We start from the raw sequence: 22052 nt of genomic DNA, 5'->3' as shown, positions 1-22052 counted from the left end.
GAGACCTCATAGCAGCCTTCCAGTATCTGAAGGGGGGTTATAACGATGCTGGGGAGGAACTCTTCATTAGGGACTGTAGTGACAGGACAAGGGGTAACGGGTTAAAACTTAAACAGGGGAAGATCAGATTCGGTATAAGGAAGAAGTTCTTTACTGTGAGGGTGGTGAGGCACTGGAATGGGCTGCCCAAGGAAGTTGTGAATCCTGGCGGTGTTCAAAGCCAGGTTGGACAGAGCCTTGGGTGACATGGTTTAGTGGGAGGTGTCCCTGCCCATGGCAGGGAAGTTGGAACTTGATGATCTTAAGGTCCTTTCCAACCCTATTCGATGATTTTATGATTCTGTATCTCATAATACAGATAAATTAAAAGCATCAGCTCAACCTCAAATGTTTATTGCATTTCAAACAGCATTTATCAAAAGAAAAAGCTCATTACAACATATATAGGTACTGGACCATCCAAACCCCTTCATTTGGAATGCCTCCAGCATAAGAATCTAACACAAATCATTCTTAAATACAACATATCTACACTAAAAAGAAAAGACATCACCCTGTCTCCTGAAGAGAAATCAGTTCCACATGGAAAAATCTATAGGGAAAAAAATATTAAATTATCAGTCTCAACTTTTGAATAAATAAACAATTTTCCTGCAGTGGAATGTTTTCACTCAAATAAACGATCAGATCTCACATGCCTACTTAAATATGTCTGACTTCGGTCCTTACAAAATGACAAGACCTCAGTATGATAAACCAGATGATAGTTTAAAGTGAGACAATGAGGCATTGTTTACAGAGAAGATTGAGAAACTGGTTTAACAAAAGGGGTCCGTGGACATCTATTGTATGTACAAGAAGGAGATTTACTGGAGATTTTGTAATTTCTACAAGGCTCTTTCCAACCAGCTTCATTAACTTGAAGTAAATCAAATCATGCAGAGATCTGGCTCAGCCAGAGAGACATGCCGGGAAAGATACAAAATGAAGAAGAACAGATGCAAGTTGATAAGCTTCAGAATCTTTGGCATTTTTCATAAACATCTTCAAGGTTTTTAAATCTTTATATTCACCCATTTTCCCCACACACACTCACCTATAAATACATTATACATGTACTCTTCTTTATACACAACTTTGTATATGCATGGGTACACAAGCACACGTGCAGACAAAGAGGTGTTTTTGTGGCTTTTAAACCACGATAATCTTTTTTCTATCCTTTCCACTCGCAGCTACACATAGCTTTGCATGACCAAAATACATTCCTTCTCCAATCAAGCCTAGGAAACGTGCCTTTCTCATTCAAAGGCAAGTGCAGATTGTTACTTTGCAAAAGAAACTTCTTGAAAAATCACTGAATCTGAGTAATAATCCAGTGGAAGATACTCTGGTGTTAATACACCATCTTCAAATTCACGCAATAGGCCCACAAGATTGAATTACTGAACCACATAGCTCAAATCCATTTGGATCACTGATCCATAAGCAAGGTTTTACTCGTTTCACCTTTAATTACATGAATTCCAAAGTCATCTTTTGTTAAACATAAACCTGTCCCTCAGGATTCTCTATTTCTTCGTACTGCGAACTACCCCAGGTGATGCTGGTGGCAATCCTTGCCTGGGAACTACAAGCAGCACTTCAGCTCTTGACTTATTGTGCTGACAAATTGCTCCAGTGATGTCCTACAGCACCTAAAGGACTGAGGGCTACACTCTCACCAAAATTAAGCAGGTTTACATAGGATTCTGTGTTTGTTTCCCCTGTCAAACAACATGAATAATGCTGGTTATCTGAATTCTATAAAGCAGAAGCACAGTAGCCAAAAGACTGGTAAGCAAGCAAGAAATCACGTTCTCTTCAGAATAGAAATTGGGGTCCTTTCTTCTGTCTTTTCGCTGCTCAGTTTCCATATGACTTCACTTTCTGATCCTCTCCTGGTGAGCTACCAGGAAAGAGTCCAAGACATCAGTGATGGACCAAAGTCTGCACTATTGCACAACCGCGTTTTCCGGCATTATGCTGTCTTTCTGCACAAACGCTTGTCTCTTTAAGGCTATAATGTGTTTTTTCTCTTGGATGTGTAGTGTTGACCCCTTTGGATTTAGACAGGAAAACAACAGCTATGCTGAAAATATCTGATGAGATGGAATTATAAAAGGCAAGTCAACAGAGTCTTTTCAGGTCAGCGAGTTAGGCTTTTCTAGTCTCTTAATCCTTTTACAGCAGAAGGTTCTCATGCTTCCATTGCCAGCAATGGATCTCTGATGATTCCAGTAGCCAAAGAGTTAAACACAATGTGGGCTTTAAAAAAAGAAGGGGGGGAGGAAGGAAAAAAATGGGAAAAAAACCCCACAAGTGCTGGATGAAATACTGAGATATTGTTGGAGCTCCTCACTCTTTCTGCTAATTATGATAAAAAACTTCTTAAAATGTACATTGCTTGAACAGAAGATGGGTATCAAAGACTCGTTAATTCAGAGCTTAAACCTTCCTAGGCACAGTGATTTAACTCCGAAAAGAATAGCTTTCATATCTTAAAGTAAATCTGTTGGATATGTTAAAAACTGGTTCAGAGCATCTCCTCACATCAGCTCAGCTGATCTGCTACACTAAGCGGAATTATCTCTTCCTACATAAAACAGGGAGTGCTGCCACATCCAGCTTCTGCAACCAAAGGGAAAAAATAAAGTAGTGCAGTTGCAACATCCTCTCCCATTCTCCTCCCCACCCGAAAAACTAGTTCATACATTCCACCTTGCTCTTTTTTGGGCTGCAACTCCATGCTCAAAAGGCAACCCAAAAAGGACAACCCAACATAGGTGTTTATAAAAAACCACATCTTCAAATAAAAAACAAACCCAAAAACCAAAGTCTGTGAGTCTGTCGCAGTGATTATAGTGTTGTTCTGAAGCAAGAAGGGGAGGAGGGAAGCTCATGTTCATGCGTAGGGGGTACGGAGGGAGATGCTGCATTCTGAAATCACACTGCATCCTATAGTGCGCTCCGCTTCTTCCTAATGGGACTGGAGCTGCTGTATGGTTTCAATTCAGCATGCTGCACCTGTAAAAACAAACAGACATGACGTTTGCAGTTAGGTAACTCTAGCTCACTACAGTGTGTGTTAATGGCTCCCCGAGGACAAACCAAGGGAAACTAAGGAAGGTTCAAAAGTAATGAATCATTTTCTAAACACAGGAACATGGGGGATTAATTGCAGGAAGGATTTGAGAAGTCATGCATCATTTCTTGAAACAAAAATATTAAAAGCAGATTTCTCTAATGAGATACATGGGGTTCTACCTGATTACAGCAATGTAGGCTAGATCTTTTGGGTTTGGTTTGGGAGGTCTTTTTCTTATCTTTCTGGCATTAACCTGTAAATTTAATGAACTTCTGTCAGGAGTTTCAAGTGGATCTCAATACACAGCAAGATGACAGTTGTTAAAACCGTCCACAGACCTCAGGATGCTGACACAATCATTTTGAGAAAGGAAAATATTTTCCCAAATAGAACCTGGACAAAGCTGCCTCCACCTTTCAAACCAATTCCATATACAATATAATGGTTAAAGCATGTGTTATAAACTGACAAGGATGGTGTAATCGCCAAATCATCTGTTCTACAGAAAAGTATTTCCATCGAAATCATGGGGCAACTTCTGCTGAGCATTGCATCTTTTTCATTCCTCTTTTGTCCAACACATGCGGGTGGTATACAAATGGCTGTACCACAGAGGTAATTTCTTAACTCATCGCAGTACCACAGTGAAATGATGATGCATTGACAGCACGGAAAAATAAAAACATAAAACACTGATAGCATGTAAAAGCAGACAGAGGGACTTGGGATCTGCCATGGATGAGCGTCTGGCTGTCACATAAGCTCACTATTTTTAGGACTAGTGGAAAACTCTGAGAAGGTTTGTCCCAGCCTAGGAACTTTTATCATTCCTCCCATAGAAAATAGTTATTTTCCTTGGAAAGCTTAAAGGATCCCCAAATGATGGAAACCACTCAGGGAAATGTTATAAATTTAAATGTTAAATAAAGCATAAACAGAAAAGCAGCTTATCTTTAAGCATAAACACTAAAAGGGCATATGCAAACCATCACTGCAAATCCAGCATGCTTTACAACAGTAATGACAAAAATAAAGAACATGCTGAAGCTTAATGTCTCTATGATCATTTCTGTTTAGCTTTTTTCTCTCCCACCAGTCTATGGCGAGATTTCACTCAAGATCAAGACCAACCAATCTGGTAGCCTATTGAAATAAATGTCACCAGAAGCCTTTCCAACCTTGTTTCTCTACCAGATGCCTCGACACTGCATGTCAGCAATTACTTTTCTGTCTCCAACAGAGTAAAATCACTACAGGCAAAACTGTGATCCCCTTATTCACAATGAGCAGCACCTCACTGTGAAAGTACCACAATTCACAGAGGAAGGTACAACACAAATGGGATCTAGGGCATCAGGATCAGGGCCTGAGGACACAGATTCCAGCTGATTAAAACAAAAGGAAGAATCCTTTATATTTTGTGGCTTCTTTACCCGGCAAGACTATTTTCCTTCCTCCAAGAGAAACAAACAGATCCTGACATTCTGAAGGACTTATTGTTCAAATAATTCCCAGGAAGATAGGCAAGATTACTAAGACAGTGTTGTTGTTTCAAAGAAATAGAAGAGACTTGACTGAAATTGAGGGAGGACAGACTCTGGTTAGATTAAAACTTATAATTCCATAATGGTAGAAGATTGATCTGATCAACTGCAGAGTTTTTAATACACATCTCAAAGCTATCTTTAAAGGAAAAGATGAGCAGAGTATTGTCCAAGGGAGGCCTGGAGCTCAAGCACAAAGTCACAGAAATAATGCCCTCCCCGCCTCTTTTTTTGAGAAAAGGAAGAATTCAGCAAATCCTTTTGGATGGTTATCTCTATCAAAGAGACTATTTTCCCCTTCCTTCCATACAAATACCAGAGCAGAAAGGTGACGGAAACCACAGTTCAGTAACCACGCTGGGTGATTTTCCAGATCATTTTAAAGTAGGTCTTTTCAGGATAATTTTTCTGCAATCATTTTATCCTTCTGACAAAGGATTTTGGCTCCCCTCTCTTCTAACACCCTCCCCCCCTTCCACCTTTGTGGATTTTCCTCAATTCCTTATCTTCATTACTCAAAAGTGCACTGGCATCATGGTCCCCAAGCCCAGCACCAGCCGCTCTCAGTGCCGCTTGTTGCCTCTGTTGGCGGTGGCCATTCATTACCTACCTTTTGAACATCAGATGGTACCCTGGAGAGGAAATCTAGTAGCTCATTATTGTCGATGGCGTAGGGATTTCTAAGCCTCTTAGTAAATTTATTTATGCCTAGGAAAAAAAAAAAAAAAGGCAAACAAAAGAATATAACTCTTTTCTAATCCTTCCCTCCTAAATCATTCAGGCAAGGTGAAAAAGGGAAGAGGAATTCACAAGTAAAAATCAGTGTGAAAACAGTGCCTTGGACTTAAAGCCATGCACATGTTCCCTGTCATGTGGAATCATTCACAAGTGCCTCCTGGAGGAAGTAGAGGACGTTATTTATAAAGGTATTTCTTTACTTTGGGGATTGATTGTTGTCAACAACGTGGCAAAAAGAGATTGCAGCACGCATTTATTCTGGGGGGTATTGTGGAGAGAATACGTGAATTAAAAGCCGAGAATGCTGTTAAATCTTCTGTCCTCCATGACCAAAGACATTCCCTCTCCTCTTGCCCAGGGAACTGGAGGGCTCTGAAAATAATTGGGCAGCATAAGGGCTTTTTTTCCTTCGTTTTCTTCTGAAAATGAAAGCTTCCCATCCCCGCCATGTCTCATAGCTTATCCTCTCTTTGCAGAACCAGATTTGACAAGTTGGCCTATTATGATGCTGTGTGAAACTAAAAACTTACCGCAAGATTTACTTTATTTTAGGGTCTCAGGGTAAGTAATGTGGCTTATTAAGTGCAGCAACAGAGGTCCCTGTCTCCACTGACTTAGTTATGCTTCAGATATCAGAGGTAGTCTCTAATCTGGACAGAAGACCCATGGGAGCGTAGCATTCATATTACTGTGGTGTTCATGAGGTCTTCTCTTCTCCTCCCTTTGAGGAAAGGCCCTCAGTCAGCACCACCTCAATTGCATGGGCTGGGATGGTCAAGTGAGACCTGACCATCCTTCCCAGCTCTTCCTTTGTGCCGATGCAGCCACTTAACATCCTACTGCCAACATTTCCCCACTGAGAAATAGCAACTGGTAGTGTGGTTACCTAAAGGTGTGGTGGTAGAAGAGCAAAGGAACAATGCTCCTTTCCTAATAGGTGAAATCAGCTAACCCACTTTGAAGAACAGCAAAAAAATATCAAATGTTGTTTGCCTCTGAGCATCATAATACAGGAATCAATTCCATCATGCCCCTGTCCAGTAGTTTCCCTGAAAGTGATTTCAAATGTGATGCCTGCTCCAGCATTCTCCTCTCTCGGAAATGTACCTGCTTCACATCCGAGATTCAGCTTTTAAGCCATATACTTGTAGCAAAATGCCAACACAATTTTCTGTGTACCTGATTTTTAAAAAACAGAAAATACCATAAGGTCTTTTGAGGCCTTGCCACAGGGTAGTTGTTTAACATGTATCGTATTTGAAGGCCCTGTCAGTCTAGATGATGTTGAATGGATGTATAGTTTTTATGTACTCACCATGTCTTCCACACGAGCACAGCAGTATTTTGTTACTGAACTTTCTACTCCTAGCAATTTCTCTCCTTCCCTTTTGCCCTTTTTATTTTAATCCTTTATTTCTTTTTTTTTTCCTCCCCAAAAGTGGCTGTTTGTACTTCCACCTTCTCATCACCTCCCTTTTCTGCCTCTATGAGAGCCAAGGCAGCAGCTGATGGCTGAGCCCCAGTGATGTGGGGTCCCTACAGCCCAGAACTGCACCAGGGCTGAGTACAGGAGAGTTAAGACCCAAAAGGCTTCCAGGGTCCAGCTCTGCAAAACACACCTTGTCCACTCCCTACCACTTCCCATCTGGGAGGCTCCAGCACCAGGAAGCTAGTTACTCTCCTGCAGAACAGCAACACTAGTTCATCTAGGCTAATGCTCTTGTGGTGCTCTTGGAAACTTATAAAGAACCCTAAGAAAAGCAAATCATTGGATCACCTGGGGGGTGGAGGGGAAATGGCCATTTTAAGAAGTTCATAGCATATTTATTTATCTCTAAGCAACAGCACTTGATTGTCTAACAGGTCTTTTAAAGCTTATTTGACTTCATTCTGTAGATTTATACCGTATTTATCGCACACAAACAGGACACAGTGGAGTACTTACCCCATATTAAAACAATGTACCTCAGTGGTATGAAATACAAAATAACTGTGGCTGCTGCCAGGACCAAGCAGGCCAGGACAGAGAGGAAAGGCACCGTCCAGTTGAATGTGCTGTGAAGAAAAAGGAAAAATCCTTCTCAACATTTCTGCTCTTGGACATTGCTTGTATTCTGCTACCCAATAATAACGACCTCTTTGCAGTGCTCAGTGCATTCAGATCACTTAAATTGCAGTCTCTTTGGAAGGTGGATATGCAGATTCCTGCATCAGGATGCTATAACACATTAAGGGAGATATCTAAGAGGCTGATATCAAGTCTCTGGGGAGCTCAGTGGACTTGTAAGGCATGTAGCAGGTCATTTTTGTTTCTTCTTTATACGTGTCACACTTGTTACACATCTCTGCTCATCGGTCAGCTCTCCATTATTCATGGACGGATTATCTGATCTGGAGATGAGGCCACACTGCGAGTGTGAGCTATCTGAGCTGGCTCCACTGGGCCACAGTGGAGATGACATGGGATGCGTGTCAGTGAACGACATGGCAGGCAGCCAAACTCAACCCCACCGACAACTTGTAATGGATTGATTATGACGTATGCTAAACCTTAAAAGAGCAGTTAATTTCTCTGTATCATACTAGGAAATAATATTCTATATAAACCTCTCAACACACGTATATCTGCTTCTGTTTCCTTGTGTTTTCAGCAACTCCTGACTACATTGTATATAGGAGGCTGCCTTGGGTAAGCTAAAGTATGCTGGCAGTAGCCACGCTTCTGCACACCATCAGCCTGCATCAGATTTTTCCCAAGAGAAGCACTCAAGGGGCTTAGCTGCTACAGTCTTTCAGACTTTTGCAGCATTATAGCACAAAGTGGGACTTTTTTTCACTCAGACCCTTTATTTCTATGACCATGATGGATTTAAGCTCAGCAGCTACTGCTAACACATCTTTGATGTTACTATATCCCCCTGGTTCCCCATAAGACACACCCCTACAGCATGCACCAAATATTGAGATACCTGGACTACATGAATGCCAGTTAGTCCACAGGAGAATTTACAGATCTGAGCATGTCTGTTTAATACAATCTGCCTGTTAACTTCATCACATCACAGCGATGGGGAGTAGGAAGAAGAGAGAATGAATGTGGACCCACTTATCAGGCTCTAAAATAAGACAAACTTCCCTTGACAGATAGAATTAATAGGATGCTAAAAGAATCACTTTTAAGCTTCAATAAATGTATTAAATATTAACTAAAGATAGGTGGGAGAGGACACACTGTTATCAATCAACGTAGCTTAAGTTAAAGGAAAAAAATAGCAAAACAGCTCAATTCAGTTAAACTATTAAAACTCCCTGTGATTGTATGACTGGAGTGACAGACGGAAACTGCAGCACAATTCAGTCTGTCACTGACAAAAAAACTTCGGTAGCAATTTGTTAACGGTACATTACTGTTGAGTTACAACAAAATTCTTCTGAAATTACATTGGGCATCTGCATTAATACCCAATGTGTTCTTTAAGACCATTGTTACCAAAATGAACATAAGAATTAATAGTACTTAAGCACTGTGAGTCTTCCTGCTATGCAGCTGGGCAGAACAGTGCCCTGTTCATAGACTGGGATACATCTTCGGGCCACTTCCACCCAGCTGGGGTGTCCAGTGTGGAACCACAGCACATACGTTTGCTGTATTTTTAGCTTGAACCCAGCTCCTCATTAAAGTGTGGCTCGATCACAAACCATCACTTTGTGTTCAAAACAGAAAACAATGTGGGTCAATTAAGACTGAGCTATAAAAGTTTGTGTGTGTTTGTGTGTGGGATTTTCTTTATATTTTAGGCTCTTCACCTCCCTCAGGAATACTCTATGGGCCTCCCTATGCAACCCTTTGGTCTTCCTCGTGGCACCAGCAGGAAGCAGACAGCTCAAAATGGTAAAAAGAGAATAACACCAATGTGTTGGGTAGGGAAATAAGTGACTGGTAACCTCCTGTAACCATGGAGAGGGCGTGGGAAAGGCAACGCCAACCATCAATTCCTACCTACTTTCTATGAAGAAAATGAAAAGAAATGCCCAAATACTTCTGTGCCCACATCTTGAAGCAATATTTTTCCCTTATGGGGCATTCATGACTCCCCATCCCATCCCAGACAAGACCAGAAATCTAGACAAATGTGATAAGTACATCAGTAGAGCATACGCTTCTCCTCTTCTAAGGAGATAATACCTAAAAGGGGCCTACAAGGAATCTGGAAAAGGCCTTTTTACAAGAACATGTAGGACAAGGCAAAATGGGTTTAAACTGAAAGGGAGGTTTAGATAAGATATTAAGAAGTAATTCTTTACTGTGATGGTGGTGAGTCACTGACACAGGTTGCCCAGAGAAACTCTGGCTGTCCCATCCCAGCGGTGTTCGAGGCCAGACTGGACAGGGCTTGGAGCAGCCTGGTCTAGCGGAAGCTGTGCCTGCCTGTGGCAGAGGGGCTGGAACTGGATGAACTTTCAGGTCCCTTTCAATCCAAACCGCTCTATGAGCCTATAACTATATGCTTTGGAAAGGTTTCTGGAATAAGAGACTCTAAAGGAAGAAGCAGTGGTGGGACTGGCCACGTTCTCCTGCTGCAGATAAATAACCTTGCAGTTATTTTCAAAGCATGACATCCACTCCACCTTAATCCTCCTGGCTGTGCAAATCGTGGCTAATCAAGGAAAAAATTCCCACTTACTTTTTAATCCTCTCTCCAAATGATGCTATTTCTTCTAGGATGCTTTGCACAGCTATGATGATCTCTTGGACCATGTGGATTCTCTCAATTAACCCCTTTTTCTCAGATTCCTAACAAAAAAAAAAAAAAAGAAAACCAAAACTTGTAATACATTCTGTATTTGCTAACATGTTCACAGATAGGTAAAGAAAGTCACATTCCCAGTACTGGGATGCATCAATAAACTCAAGTGTATCAGTGAAGGAAGAAGAGAATACACACTCTGGGTTTATCACATACAATCAACATGAAGACATACAGATCCCTGTAATTTCTTCTTTCCTTAGACACACAGGCAGAGATTTCATCATCACTTAACACAAACCTACTGCAGGACCTCAGACCAGACTTTCAGCGAATAACCCAGTTTCATATCAAACCAGAAGAGATGCTGAGCACCCCTGAGTCCAGCTGACATGTAAGGGAGTGCTGGGTGCTCAGGACTTCTCAGGAACAAAAATATTCCCGTGCAGAACTTCTAAATATCACTTTTCTGTGCTTTGTAAACTCCCATCAGCCATGCTGTTTTCTGTATATAGATTAGCAGCAAGACAGTGAATACAATATTTTTTGAACATTCTGTATACAGAAACCCATTCTTTTACTGGGGGGGAAGAATCAAAGGAAAAAATCATTTTCCTTTTACAGCAGCCATCTCACAACTTCATTTCTTACTGCTTATTTTAGGCAACAACATTACAGGACATTACTACACATGTGCAGAAATAAAAAGGAAGCACAGAATGAATTAAAAATCAAAATTACTTAAATCAGCCTTGGAAATCAGTATACAATTATCAGCATTCAGCATTTCTTTGCCAGCAATCTAACACACATACAGGCATGCAAATTGGTGTGGTTGCAGATATTCTAGCGAGAAATCAGCAAAACATTCACTTATTACAAAATGCAGAGGCCTGGACACTGATTTTAAATCACATTTAGACACTCAAAAATCAGCTCAATTTAGGGAAAAAAAAAAAAGGACATTTTAAGCTGCATTTTAACCAGTCAGTGCCCAGAGAGGGGAGATGCTGGTAAAATGCACATTGGATCCGTGTTCTCTGTGGTCCTCACTGGCTGGGGCAGGGGAAAGGATGGGTAGGAGTAAGGGGAAGATTCACTCTGCCTCTGTGCTGTGAACCCACACTATTTCTCCATGCAGGAAAGAGGGTCAGAGGCTACTTAAAAGTCACACTGGGCCAGAGAGATCAAAGCTCATTCCTACAGCCTTTTGGCACTACCATGCTGTGAGAGGGCTTGTGTGCATCTGAGACAGGGGACTGCGCTCATCGTTGTGTGCTGGAGTAATGTGGGAACCATCCTTGGATGCTGAGAAGCAGACATGGCACTACAGCACTTGTAACCCTTTAGAACTGCTTAATGCCCATTTCTCTTCACAGTAATTTTGGAGATGAAAAAGCCAGCCAAATCCACCGGAGTTATCAAGCTCCAGACATCTGAATATTTGCCTTTAGGTTGCAAGTGAGTGCACAATGAATAGACGCAGCATTTTAAATAATCACACATTTGGGTGCGAAAATGAGTATTTTTACATTAATAAAACAACCAACAAAAATGAAACCCTTGGGGTGTGAAATAACCCCAGAACAAAATAAATAAATAAATAGTCAGTTTATGTGAAAATAGCACCAAAAAGTCACTTTCACACAACTCCAGTTATAACCTTGTTAGGCTCAAATTTAAATGACACATTAAGATTATATTTAACTATTCACTCACTAGAATGGTACAGCAGTCCCTTAACCAGAGCTGGCTTTTTTGCACCAAACTTGGAAGTAGAAGCTGGGGAGCAGTTCATGGAGAACCAGCCAGTGGGAATTTCATTCCATTCAAATTCAGAGGGGTAAAGAAAACATTTTATCTAAAGTGGTATTCCAGGGCAAGCCTACTCTTGCTACCCAGAGCTGCAAGGAAGATCATCTGTCAGCTCTATCTGCATCATGCTGACTTCATTTACACGTCTTCGATTGAGCTTAGAAATGTGGTGATAATGCAATTTAACCAAGACAACATAACTTCTGCTGCAGCCACCAAGCAGACTAAGCAAATAGAACAGAAACTACAAGTTCCTAGGATATAATGACAATTGCATGCACATTCTAACCTAGCATGCATGCTAAAATCATACCTAGACAAAGATGTTTTCAATTTATAATACAAAATATGCCCAACCATGGAAAAAACAGAGATAGACTAGGATTAGAAAGCCTTGTACATGAAATCAGTTATTAGAGAGTAAAATAGGCTACCAAGTGCCCATGCAGTATGCACCGCAGTATGTGTGCAGAATCCCTTGAAACTCCTGGAAATCTGTCGAGATCTTTTCTTTGTTATTTATTTGGGCTATTTTGTTATTTGCTTTTTGGTTATTTGTTTTGTTCTGGCAACCTGCAGTCTAAACACATCTACAGGATGATTAGGTCGCTGGTTAAGCAAGACAGAAGCAGACAAATGAAGTACAGCAAATGGGATTTTCCAAATTATTTAGGTTTTGGGGGGCTGTTTATGCTTTCTGAAGCTGGCACCTTACAAAACACTGTTGAAAGCAGTAAGAGTTAATAGTCCATCAAGAGGACAGCCACGGGTCCGTATTTATTAGTAAGTGGGCAACTCTCAGACAGAAAACTATATTTGAACATTTCCATAGTTGTGGAAGATGTAATAAATAATCCTAAATATGTCTTCCACTTTCCCATCTGTGCAAGGTCCCATCATCCAGACAATTTTTCTCCATCCTCCTCAGGTATCATTCCTTTCTGATATCTTTTGGACTCGATGTATTATGCTGCTTGAAAATAGGATTTGGATACCCATGGTTTAAAATCACAGCTCAGAAGCTTTTGCTTGAATCAAAAATAAAATATCCTGCCTGTTTCTGGCATTTTTTTCCTAAAACCAGTCGTGAAACGTCCATTCCTTCAAGGCCTTTTGCTTCTTTATTTCTGAGGTGATTACAGCACTGTGGGTGGACCAGAACTAGTCTTCAGCCTCTGGGAAAGAATTAACTCCATCAAAATAAGTTTACAACTGAGAATTAATTATATAATCAGTGTGTTACTTTAAATCTTCCTTGCATATACTGATTTAGAAACCTTCATTTCTACATTAATTGCCTGAACAAAGCCACAAAAGGGGACTTAAAAAAGATTAAGCATGTCAGAGAAGAGGGGAATAAAACAACAACCACCCAGCAAATTCAGAAGTTAAGTCTTTTGTGCCCAGCTAATGCACACCAACTTAAACTTGGCAATGAAGACACCAAATCTCTGCTGTACTGAATGAAATGTACTTCTAGATTTTTCTATTTCTGAAATACGTAACAGCTAATAAACAGTACACATAAATGCACTCAAACACAAATGGCTTTGTGTTATGCTGCTGCCAGACATTCAGGGACAGTTGCAGAAGAATTTGCCTCACTGCCCCAAAACTGAGGTAATTCCTACACCACAGACTTTAAAAGCATATGAAATGTGGGGCCAGCCAGGAGAGGACATCTTGAGCATTAACATGGCAATTCATGACTGGTGTGTTACCTTTCTGAGAACTGGGCTTGCAAGGGAAAAATCACAAGATCTACAGAGGGAGAGCCTGAAAGCAAAAACTGTCTGTTTTTCAAAGACCAAGTAATGCTAGTTACTACTTCTGCTCTAAAAGAGCATTTGTTACCGAATTGAAAACTTGGATGGTGGAGATTTTCTAACTTCTTGTGATCATTTGTTTCAATGATTAATAGCCTTCACCCTTACCAAAAGCTGTTCCCTATTTTTCCAATCTGTCCTTCAGATATTTTTCCTCCGGATACATGCAAACCAGTAAGCAACACTCCAAACGCATAGACAATTTTTAACATTGTTCTCTAAGTGTATTTCTGATGTATGCTTCCAATATCAATTGCATACAACTAAAAACTGATGCTTGAAGCCATGAGCAAGCTCTAAATACTTGCTCACTTGGATTTCGCATAAAACACTTGCACAGAAAGAAATCTATGTGACTTTTCAGACAAGTGGTATTCATCAGCAGATCTCTGGCGTGCCAAGGGAAACTCAATATACAAAGCTGAGCAACACTTGGGGGCAAGGATGAGGAAAAGGGGAGGAGAAAAAATAAATACCAATTAATGCAAAAGGAGGAAGAAAACAGGATACAGACAGCTAAGGAATTAAAATCTTGAATATTCAGGAATTCAAAGGAATTCAATGCCCAGCCCTAGGCTGGCCTAACTTTCAGGATTAGGTTGGATTTTTACAGTAGCTATTCTCATTATCCCACCACCGCTGCTGCAAGCACATTAGGGCAATGTTTTACCAGGATTCGTCCCACATACCAGATATGAACTCCCCAGTGCATTAGCAACAAACAAGATTGATGGAAAGGGTAAAGAAAGGAAAAAAGTTCAGGCATGCATGTCTCTGCCCCACTGTTATTCTGTTGGGTTTTGGTTTTTAAAACAAACCAAACATGCTGTGGTTTAGAGAAAGGCAGACTTAGCTGAAATTGGATTTAACTTACAGCTTGCTCTGTGCTAGACTACACAACTCTGACCTTACCAGTGTCCAGCAAAACCTGGGCCAAAGCAACATCTTAAGGCCAAAATACTCCTTGATGAAGAACTTCTGAAACCAAATAGATTTTGTTGGCTATAAGCAGCAGACCACTGAGTTCTATTGTCTGCAGGGAACCCTTCACTAACAGCTTCAGTCTAGCAGCAGAATGAAGCTCTTGTGGGAGGTGGCAGCCATGGAGTGACAGACAGTCTCTTGGTAGCTAAAATGAATTCCAGGCAGAGCTTTGAAAACAGTCACCACAGCAACCTTGAACTGGATCCTGCCTCTGATGGGAGCCAAAGGCAGCTGGAAGGAACCCAGCAATCTGCCTTGCTGAGTCACTGTCTTGCCCTGTGCTGCAGCGTCTGCTGCGTGGCAAGGAGACCTTCTCGGAGGTTCCAGGAGGATGGGCACCCAGAGAGGGTGGCTGCCAAACTCTCAGCAATTGCCTCCTGCAGGCCTGAAACTGTGCATCACAGGATCTTTTTGTTTATTAACACCATGCTGCAAATGTGCCTGCCTGGCTGTGGTAATTGAGTGAATCTGCACGTACTTGAAATAATTACCAAATAGAGGAAATGCAACACATACGGGTCAATTTATGCTCTCAGTTAAAAAGGTGTGAAATCTGGAATAATTCCACCAGAGCCAATAGAATCACTTCGGATTGATGTTACGAAGGAGAGCACCATCGGCCTTAAAAGGACGCGTTTCAAAAGCAGTGGCACATCATCCTATAGCTAAGGCTAGGGGAACACCGGCTAAAAGGCAGAGATGACCACTTCACGCCTTGTTCAGCAATGCTTACACTTTCTTTGCTTACATGAGATGAATCTCATCCGTGTACAAGACACCAGCAAAACTCTTCTAAGCCCAGCCCATAAACAAACTTATGTGGAGAGGTTTAGGTCATTAACTCTGTTACTTTCTCTCTACACAGGCATGAAATGCAGGGGTGGTGGGGTTAAGAGGCATTTTCTGTACTTACTTTACATGTCTGTGAAAATGTGAGCAACCCAAAGTCGGGTGGCATTGCTACAGATTTTAAAGCAATACTGGTAGTCTCAACAGAATAAAACACCATTAGGTGAGGAACATAAGAAGCAACAAAAAAGAAGCCTGAATGGAAATATAAAGTCATCAGTAAATCTTTGATTTAAAAAACAAAAGGTGAAAGAAAACAAAAGGGTCAAAATAAGTGCTTTCTCCTGGAAATACACGAGAGACCTAAGAACAATCACATGGCGATTAGAATTAAACTACTGGATCGTCATCTACAGTCTAGGTAACGGTCTTTAGCAATTTGTGTACAAGAGAAAGATAGATCTATTCATACTTCTGGACAATTCAAAATAAATTTTAACATTTTACATAGTTGGAACTCCTAAGGGACAAGAACTTGATGAGGTTTGTGTGCTTGATCCAGTGACCTGCCTACTCCTACGACTTAATGTTTCTTCAGGGACATACAGAAGCTATAGCGTTGGTTTACCTACCTCCAGAGGAAGAATTTTAGACTGCCATAGGGCTGCTAAGGTTTCTATGTAAGGAGAACCATACCACAGTCCCCAGGATATCTAAAAGTCCTCTGCAAGTCCCTCCTTTCAGCATCTCTCTCCCATCACTTCTATGAGTTGCTAGGTCAAGATGCTGAGACAAGGACTGTGACAATGTCGGCGATGTCTACGGATAAGAGCAGTCCTAAACAATGCTGCAGTATAAGAATTAACAACAGACCATTTATCTTCCAGTTCCTTGATGCAGGAGGCTCCCAAGCAAAGAATGAAGCACAACCAGAGAAAACCCTGCACTCTGTATTAACAAGTTTGATAGGGTTAATAAGAAGCCTGGAAAAAACTTAGAGAAGCTGTAATTGTGTCTTAAGTGATACCTGGAAACTTGTATTACACTTCAGTCAAGATGGTTGCAAGACCGGATGATTATGTGTGCTTAGAAGTGTCACATCCTCCAGCTCTGAACCAAGCATAGCTCTGGCAAGTAGCAGAACCCATCCCTTCAGCTTCTCCATCACTAACATATTCACAGTCTGTGAATATGTTCACAGAAGCAAGCAGCGAGAAGCCACAAAAAGCCAAATGAAGAAAGAACAGCAATTTAAGGGAGTCCACACCTACACAAACACACACCTTGGGGCTTCTTTTGTGGAGAGCCCTTGCTAGTCTGAACATACCCTGTGCACCATGGGGTATTTTCAAGTCTTTATCATCATGTCTCTTCAGCAGTCTTAACGGGAGATGTTGAAATGCTATACTGCAATTGTTGTATTGAAGAGAAAAAGAAAAAAACTAATGAAATTATTTATACTTCCAGGGAAGAAAACAATGAGATGATATTGTCTTGATGACCTTTCCTAAGTATGGGGATATAGCATCTTACACAATAGACTCTTGGTTCATGTTTCAATTACTGACCTTTACAGTGGAGAAAATTAATGCAATTTTCATCGTAATCCACCCGTACAAATAAGATCCATACGGAAGGTTTCCACATGCTGAATCTAACTCCAATGGAAAATGTCAGCTGTTTGCTACTGGATGAATTTGACTGTAATTTGTTTGGCTGGAGTCTTTCTGAATCGTGTTCATAAAACTTTGTATATTTTTTTGTACCTATTTTTGACAGAGAATTTCCTACATAAGAAACATTGGATTTTTGGGGAGGATTTTTCCCACTGTTCTTTTTTCCAATACATGAGATATTAAACATTTCTTGGAAGTTGCCAGATAACTTGGCTTAAAGCTACGGTGTTGTCTGATACTTCCCTATTACATCCCATTAGCCAAGCAGGGCTATGTTGGCTCACCACTGGATTGAGACCATCCAAAAAACCCAAAACCAAACAAACAGGGAAACACACAAAAAAATACCCCTCAAAACACAACAGGAATTGTTGATTTAGTTTCATTTCTCTGATTTTCCTTTGATTCAGTTACTAGACCTGGAATTAGTAATCATTTAAGTTTTGTCTGGTCGGGAAGAGAAGAAAGCTTTTATCCATACAACTTAAGATCATCAGAAAACTCTTTAAAGCCTGGTGCTATGACACCCTCATTAACCAGGGTAGCTGCCTGCTCTTGAAGCTATGCAGTCATTGTCAAAAAAGGAAAAAAAAAAGGAGTAAAATAAATAGACACGGTCAGCAATCAAACAACTTGCACTGAGCTACATGTAACTTGTCTATACCTTCCTACTGGCAGGCAAAAGATGTTTTGGTGATGTAATTTTAAAACAATCCTTATTCAGACAGCTTGACAGACCCCAGAGCCGACAAGATGCAGCTTGAACTCCATGTCCAAGATGGCACAAATCCGAGAAGGCATTCATCCACCGAAGAGCTTGTGCCAAAGGGACAGAGCTCTCTTATCTTTTGTAGTCCTCCATGCTGGTATTTGGGGAGGGCAGAGGGGGAAAGAAAGGGGGAGTTGGCAATTAAGCCCTGTCATTTAAGACAGATAGTTTAGGTGGGGGGAGTTAATCTGCTCTTGGGTTTTTGAACTAAGTGTCTGTGTATTTCTAATTTGTAAACAGTTCATCTGTTAGAGCGTGTGTTACAATTCCCAGAAGCGTGGCCTGTTATGTCTAACATGCAGCAGAACCCAGAAAGGCTATGTGTGTGAGTATTTTGATACAGCACGATGATAGGAAACAGAAACAGTGACCTTGTATACCACAACCCAACTAGCAGATTCCAACTTTAGGAGCTCTTGTATTAGGGAGGAAAAAAATACACAGACTTCTTTCTAAAGTATAATTGTCTGTTTAAATGTTGGCATTGGTATGAGATAATGTCATAAAATCACATTTTTCTTACACTCCCTCGAGAGCATTGACCACCCTCAGATTTGGAAAAGTCACTTGGAATAACCTAATGTACTTAAACATGCAAGTCATCACAGTGCAAGCATGGTCCATCAATGATGCAAAGGAGGAATATACCCAGGACAGGATGAAGACACTAAGGCCATGCTGCACAGCACTTGTCATGGGACACATGTAGCGGCTGGCAATTCTCTCTCCTGGCAATTCTGTGTCAGGATTCCATAGACCCATAACACTAGTATATCAATTAATACAAGTTATGAATTATTATTGCTGTAATGTTGGGCTATAAAGTGTTATCTTGATGAGAAAGCCTGCTGGAGGTGTCTACTGCTTTAGCCAGTGCTAGTAGCTTTCCATTTTCAAGAGTGCATGCAGAAAACAGAGATGGAGGCAATGCTGATTACAAAATGGTAGAGAACAGCTCAACATTGACTCTCAGGAGTTTTCCCACACTGGCATACTTAGTTAAAAGAAACCAAGAAAGAGGATGGCAGTGGAATTGCCTTGGGAGAGAGGCTGGAGGGGTATTGTGGCAAAAATTCAAAGCGATCGGATCCATATTTAAGTGGCCCAGTTGTATTTATAGATAGAACCAAAGCCACTGGAGATAAATCCAGGGTAAATGTAACCTAGAATATTTTGGCTTTGCAGCAATAAATCTCTTTCACAGCACAGGAAACAGAGGATTAAATACCTATTTAATACATTTTAACTTGTTTTTTTTTCACCTCAGCACTTGCAAATGAGAAAGAGGCATATGAAAAAAGGAAGACAGAAAATGGGATTAGTTCCAGCAAATAAGTTACACCTTTAGGCATCACACAAATAAGATGTAGGCTCAGTATTTACAGGTGTCTAATTTTGGGTACCCACAGGATATAAATTATTGACTTTTAGAGATGCACAGTGTTCCTTTGGAAAAGATGCAACTTTCATTTAACAACTTCTGGAGAATCCCAGATATTGGTCCTTTTAGTTGTCCAATTTTACAACGCAGAGAGTAAATTATAAATGGGAATATTTAAACACGAAACCTGTAATTCAACTAGGTTGGCTAAAATTCACTTTATAACTTTGACGGATTTCTGGTTTCTCATTAAACTATAACCATAGAAGAGCTTGTTAAGCTTAAATAACTACCCCCATCAATTAGACTGCTAAGCTTCAATTCTAGCGTCTTCAACTGAGAAGAGTTAAGGTGCACTTGCTAACTGTGGTATTGATTTACTTCTCAATGATCAACAATTTCACTGCAACACTTTTAAAACATAGAATATTCAAGAGTCCTATTAACTTAGTATGCAATTTGAAAGTTTCACATTGCCTTGTGAACATTTTCTTCCTAACAGCTAATGTTCCCCTGCATGCTGTTGCTCGTTAAATAATTCCTCACCTTTTAGCTTTAAAGTATTTATAGATTATCAGATCCTCCTTCACTTACTTATGTTTTTTCAAGCTGTATACATTAAGTTCTCTTAATCTTTCTTCAGATGTCATGCCCTCTAATCCTTTTATCATTTGTCACTGTGGTTTGATAAACTCGAAAAAAAAATCCAATGAATTTTTCACAGTGAGAAGAATGAGTAAGTATGCTCCAATAAAATACAAAACAGGCCTTGCCAATTCCAATTCTTTCTACATTTCAGCCAATGAACCAAACCCCAAGCTTTTAAAGAAACGTTAAGAAAATTCTAACCAGTTCTCCACGTATTACACCAATTCTGGCCAACAGAAATGAAAATGCCAAATCTTCTGGGGAAAGCCATTAGCACAAAATGTGACCCAACACCGGAAATTCAGGTGGAGGATTTTACATACTCGTGTGTGTCTTTACACCTTGGCTACCCATACCCATCATACCCATACCCTACCCATATCCATACCTACCCACACCTATCAGTACACATACACATGTGCCTGTTACGATTTCAAGCACAAAGTGGGGACTGCTCAGATTCAGTTAATGTTCAGAGATCTCGCATAGATTCCACCACTATGGAATGTTACATAAACCAATCTTTTCATATTTTCAAATTTGCCAATGAGCAAACTAGTAACAATTGTTTTTTCCAGTTACTACACATAATACATGAAGATCTCATGGAAATAGGATGGTGGGTGTGTGCTCTCCCACGTTCCTTCTGATTCTAGCTAACACAATCGTGAGATACACTTACCTTATCATCTTCATCCTCATCTTCATCCAAGCCCATAAGCTCCTGCAAAAGCAGATGTCCACATTTCAAAATGCTACACTTATTTTTCAGTGACAGGCAACATTTGTAAAGCTTCTGATACTCCCACAACATTTCATTACACAGTTTTCTCTCACTTCTACTGCAAGTCATCAAAAACCCCACTGCTTTCACCTTTCAGAAATAACATTTTGTATTCAAGGACTTTTGGGGTTTTTTGCAGTATCCGGAACAAAGCCTGCAATACCCTATACAAATTTTAAGTCTAAATAAAGCATTAGTGGCTGTACCCAGTAGTTTGAAGGCAACAGGCATTCAAATTCACTGACAACTTATGTATGTCTGTAAACAGCTTTGTTCTTAGTCTGACAAATGAACCAGCTGGCATGTCAAGGCTGAGGACTCTATACTCAACTTGTTCCATCTTTGCTGCTACAATGACTGTTCCCTCCCTTTAGGGCCATTACTGAAACATTAGACTTTAGAAAATACATTCAGATGAACATAATCAATCTCACAAATCACAGTCAGATTTCTTTGCAGCATTATTTTCTCCCTTTAACTTTTACGCTGACAGGTAGGAGGGGAAACAAAAGACTTGGCTAAGGCTTGAAATTAGGAGCACTTGGCTTTCAATTCAAGTATTTAATAATCTGAGCCTTTAACAGGGTCCTCTAAGTTCTTGGTTATTTACTAGGTACATTTGAATAGCTGCATTACATGTTTAAATACAGCAAACATGCAAAGAATGTGAAGAATCATAATAAAAAGATGGTTTGGATTTGTGTTTTAAAGCAGTTGCATCTAGTATGCTCAGATACCCAGATTTACTCTTTGGCTCTCTGGAACACCCCAAACAGCTGAATTAACGCTGAGCATGGTTTACATTTCCACAGAAACATCCCATCTGTAAATCATAAGCCATTTTACCAATATTTATGAATTTAGCCTCCTGGCAACTGCATCATGCGTACAAAGTTAATACTGTTATTTTCATTTTATAGCACAGAAATCAGAGAATTCAAGGTCCACTTTTGCAAGGAGTGTTACTCGCATTATACACAAAATGTGCATGCTGGCACACAAAACCCAAAGGTAACACACATGCAGCCAAGGCCTAAAGAAGCAAGAAAAAGTAAATAAATGACTGTATAAAAAGCATCGGTATTTTGAAGAAAACCTTTTCTCATCTGCAGGACAGATGTGACATGGGGTAGCACCTGATTGTCTATTTCTGACCTACAGATGGTTAGAATCACAGGCATACATAAAAAAGAAATCAGGTAATATTAAAGGCACTTTGACTA

At 40.4% G+C, this 22052-nt stretch overlaps 1 protein-coding gene across 3 annotated transcripts in view; it reads right to left on the bottom strand.

The window, feature by feature from the left end:
* Positions 1 to 379: 379 nt before the first annotated feature.
* The window catches only part of MCTP2 (multiple C2 and transmembrane domain containing 2), a 123939-nt gene continuing 102266 nt past the window's right edge, over positions 380 to 22052 (bottom strand). For all 3 annotated transcript variants that reach the window (XM_062631365.1, XM_062631354.1, XM_062631372.1), the window contains 5 exons: positions 20728 to 20769; positions 10095 to 10204; positions 7355 to 7464; positions 5282 to 5379; positions 380 to 3066 (listed from right to left, as the gene is read on the bottom strand). In XM_062631365.1, the coding sequence (XP_062487349.1) occupies positions 2998 to 3066; positions 5282 to 5379; positions 7355 to 7464; positions 10095 to 10204; positions 20728 to 20769 (429 nt within the window). In that variant the 3' untranslated portion in view covers positions 380 to 2997. The remainder of the gene's footprint in view (positions 3067 to 5281; positions 5380 to 7354; positions 7465 to 10094; positions 10205 to 20727; positions 20770 to 22052) is intronic.

This window comes from Pezoporus occidentalis, unplaced genomic scaffold, assembly GCF_034315485.1.
Source record: "Pezoporus occidentalis ecotype Australia unplaced genomic scaffold, CSIRO_AGI_Poc_V1 ctg11, whole genome shotgun sequence".
In the NCBI taxonomy this organism is placed as follows: Eukaryota; Metazoa; Chordata; class Aves; order Psittaciformes; family Psittacidae; genus Pezoporus; species Pezoporus occidentalis.
The sequence above is the reverse complement of the archived record's forward strand: the minus strand, read 5'-3'. Positions and strand labels throughout refer to the sequence as shown.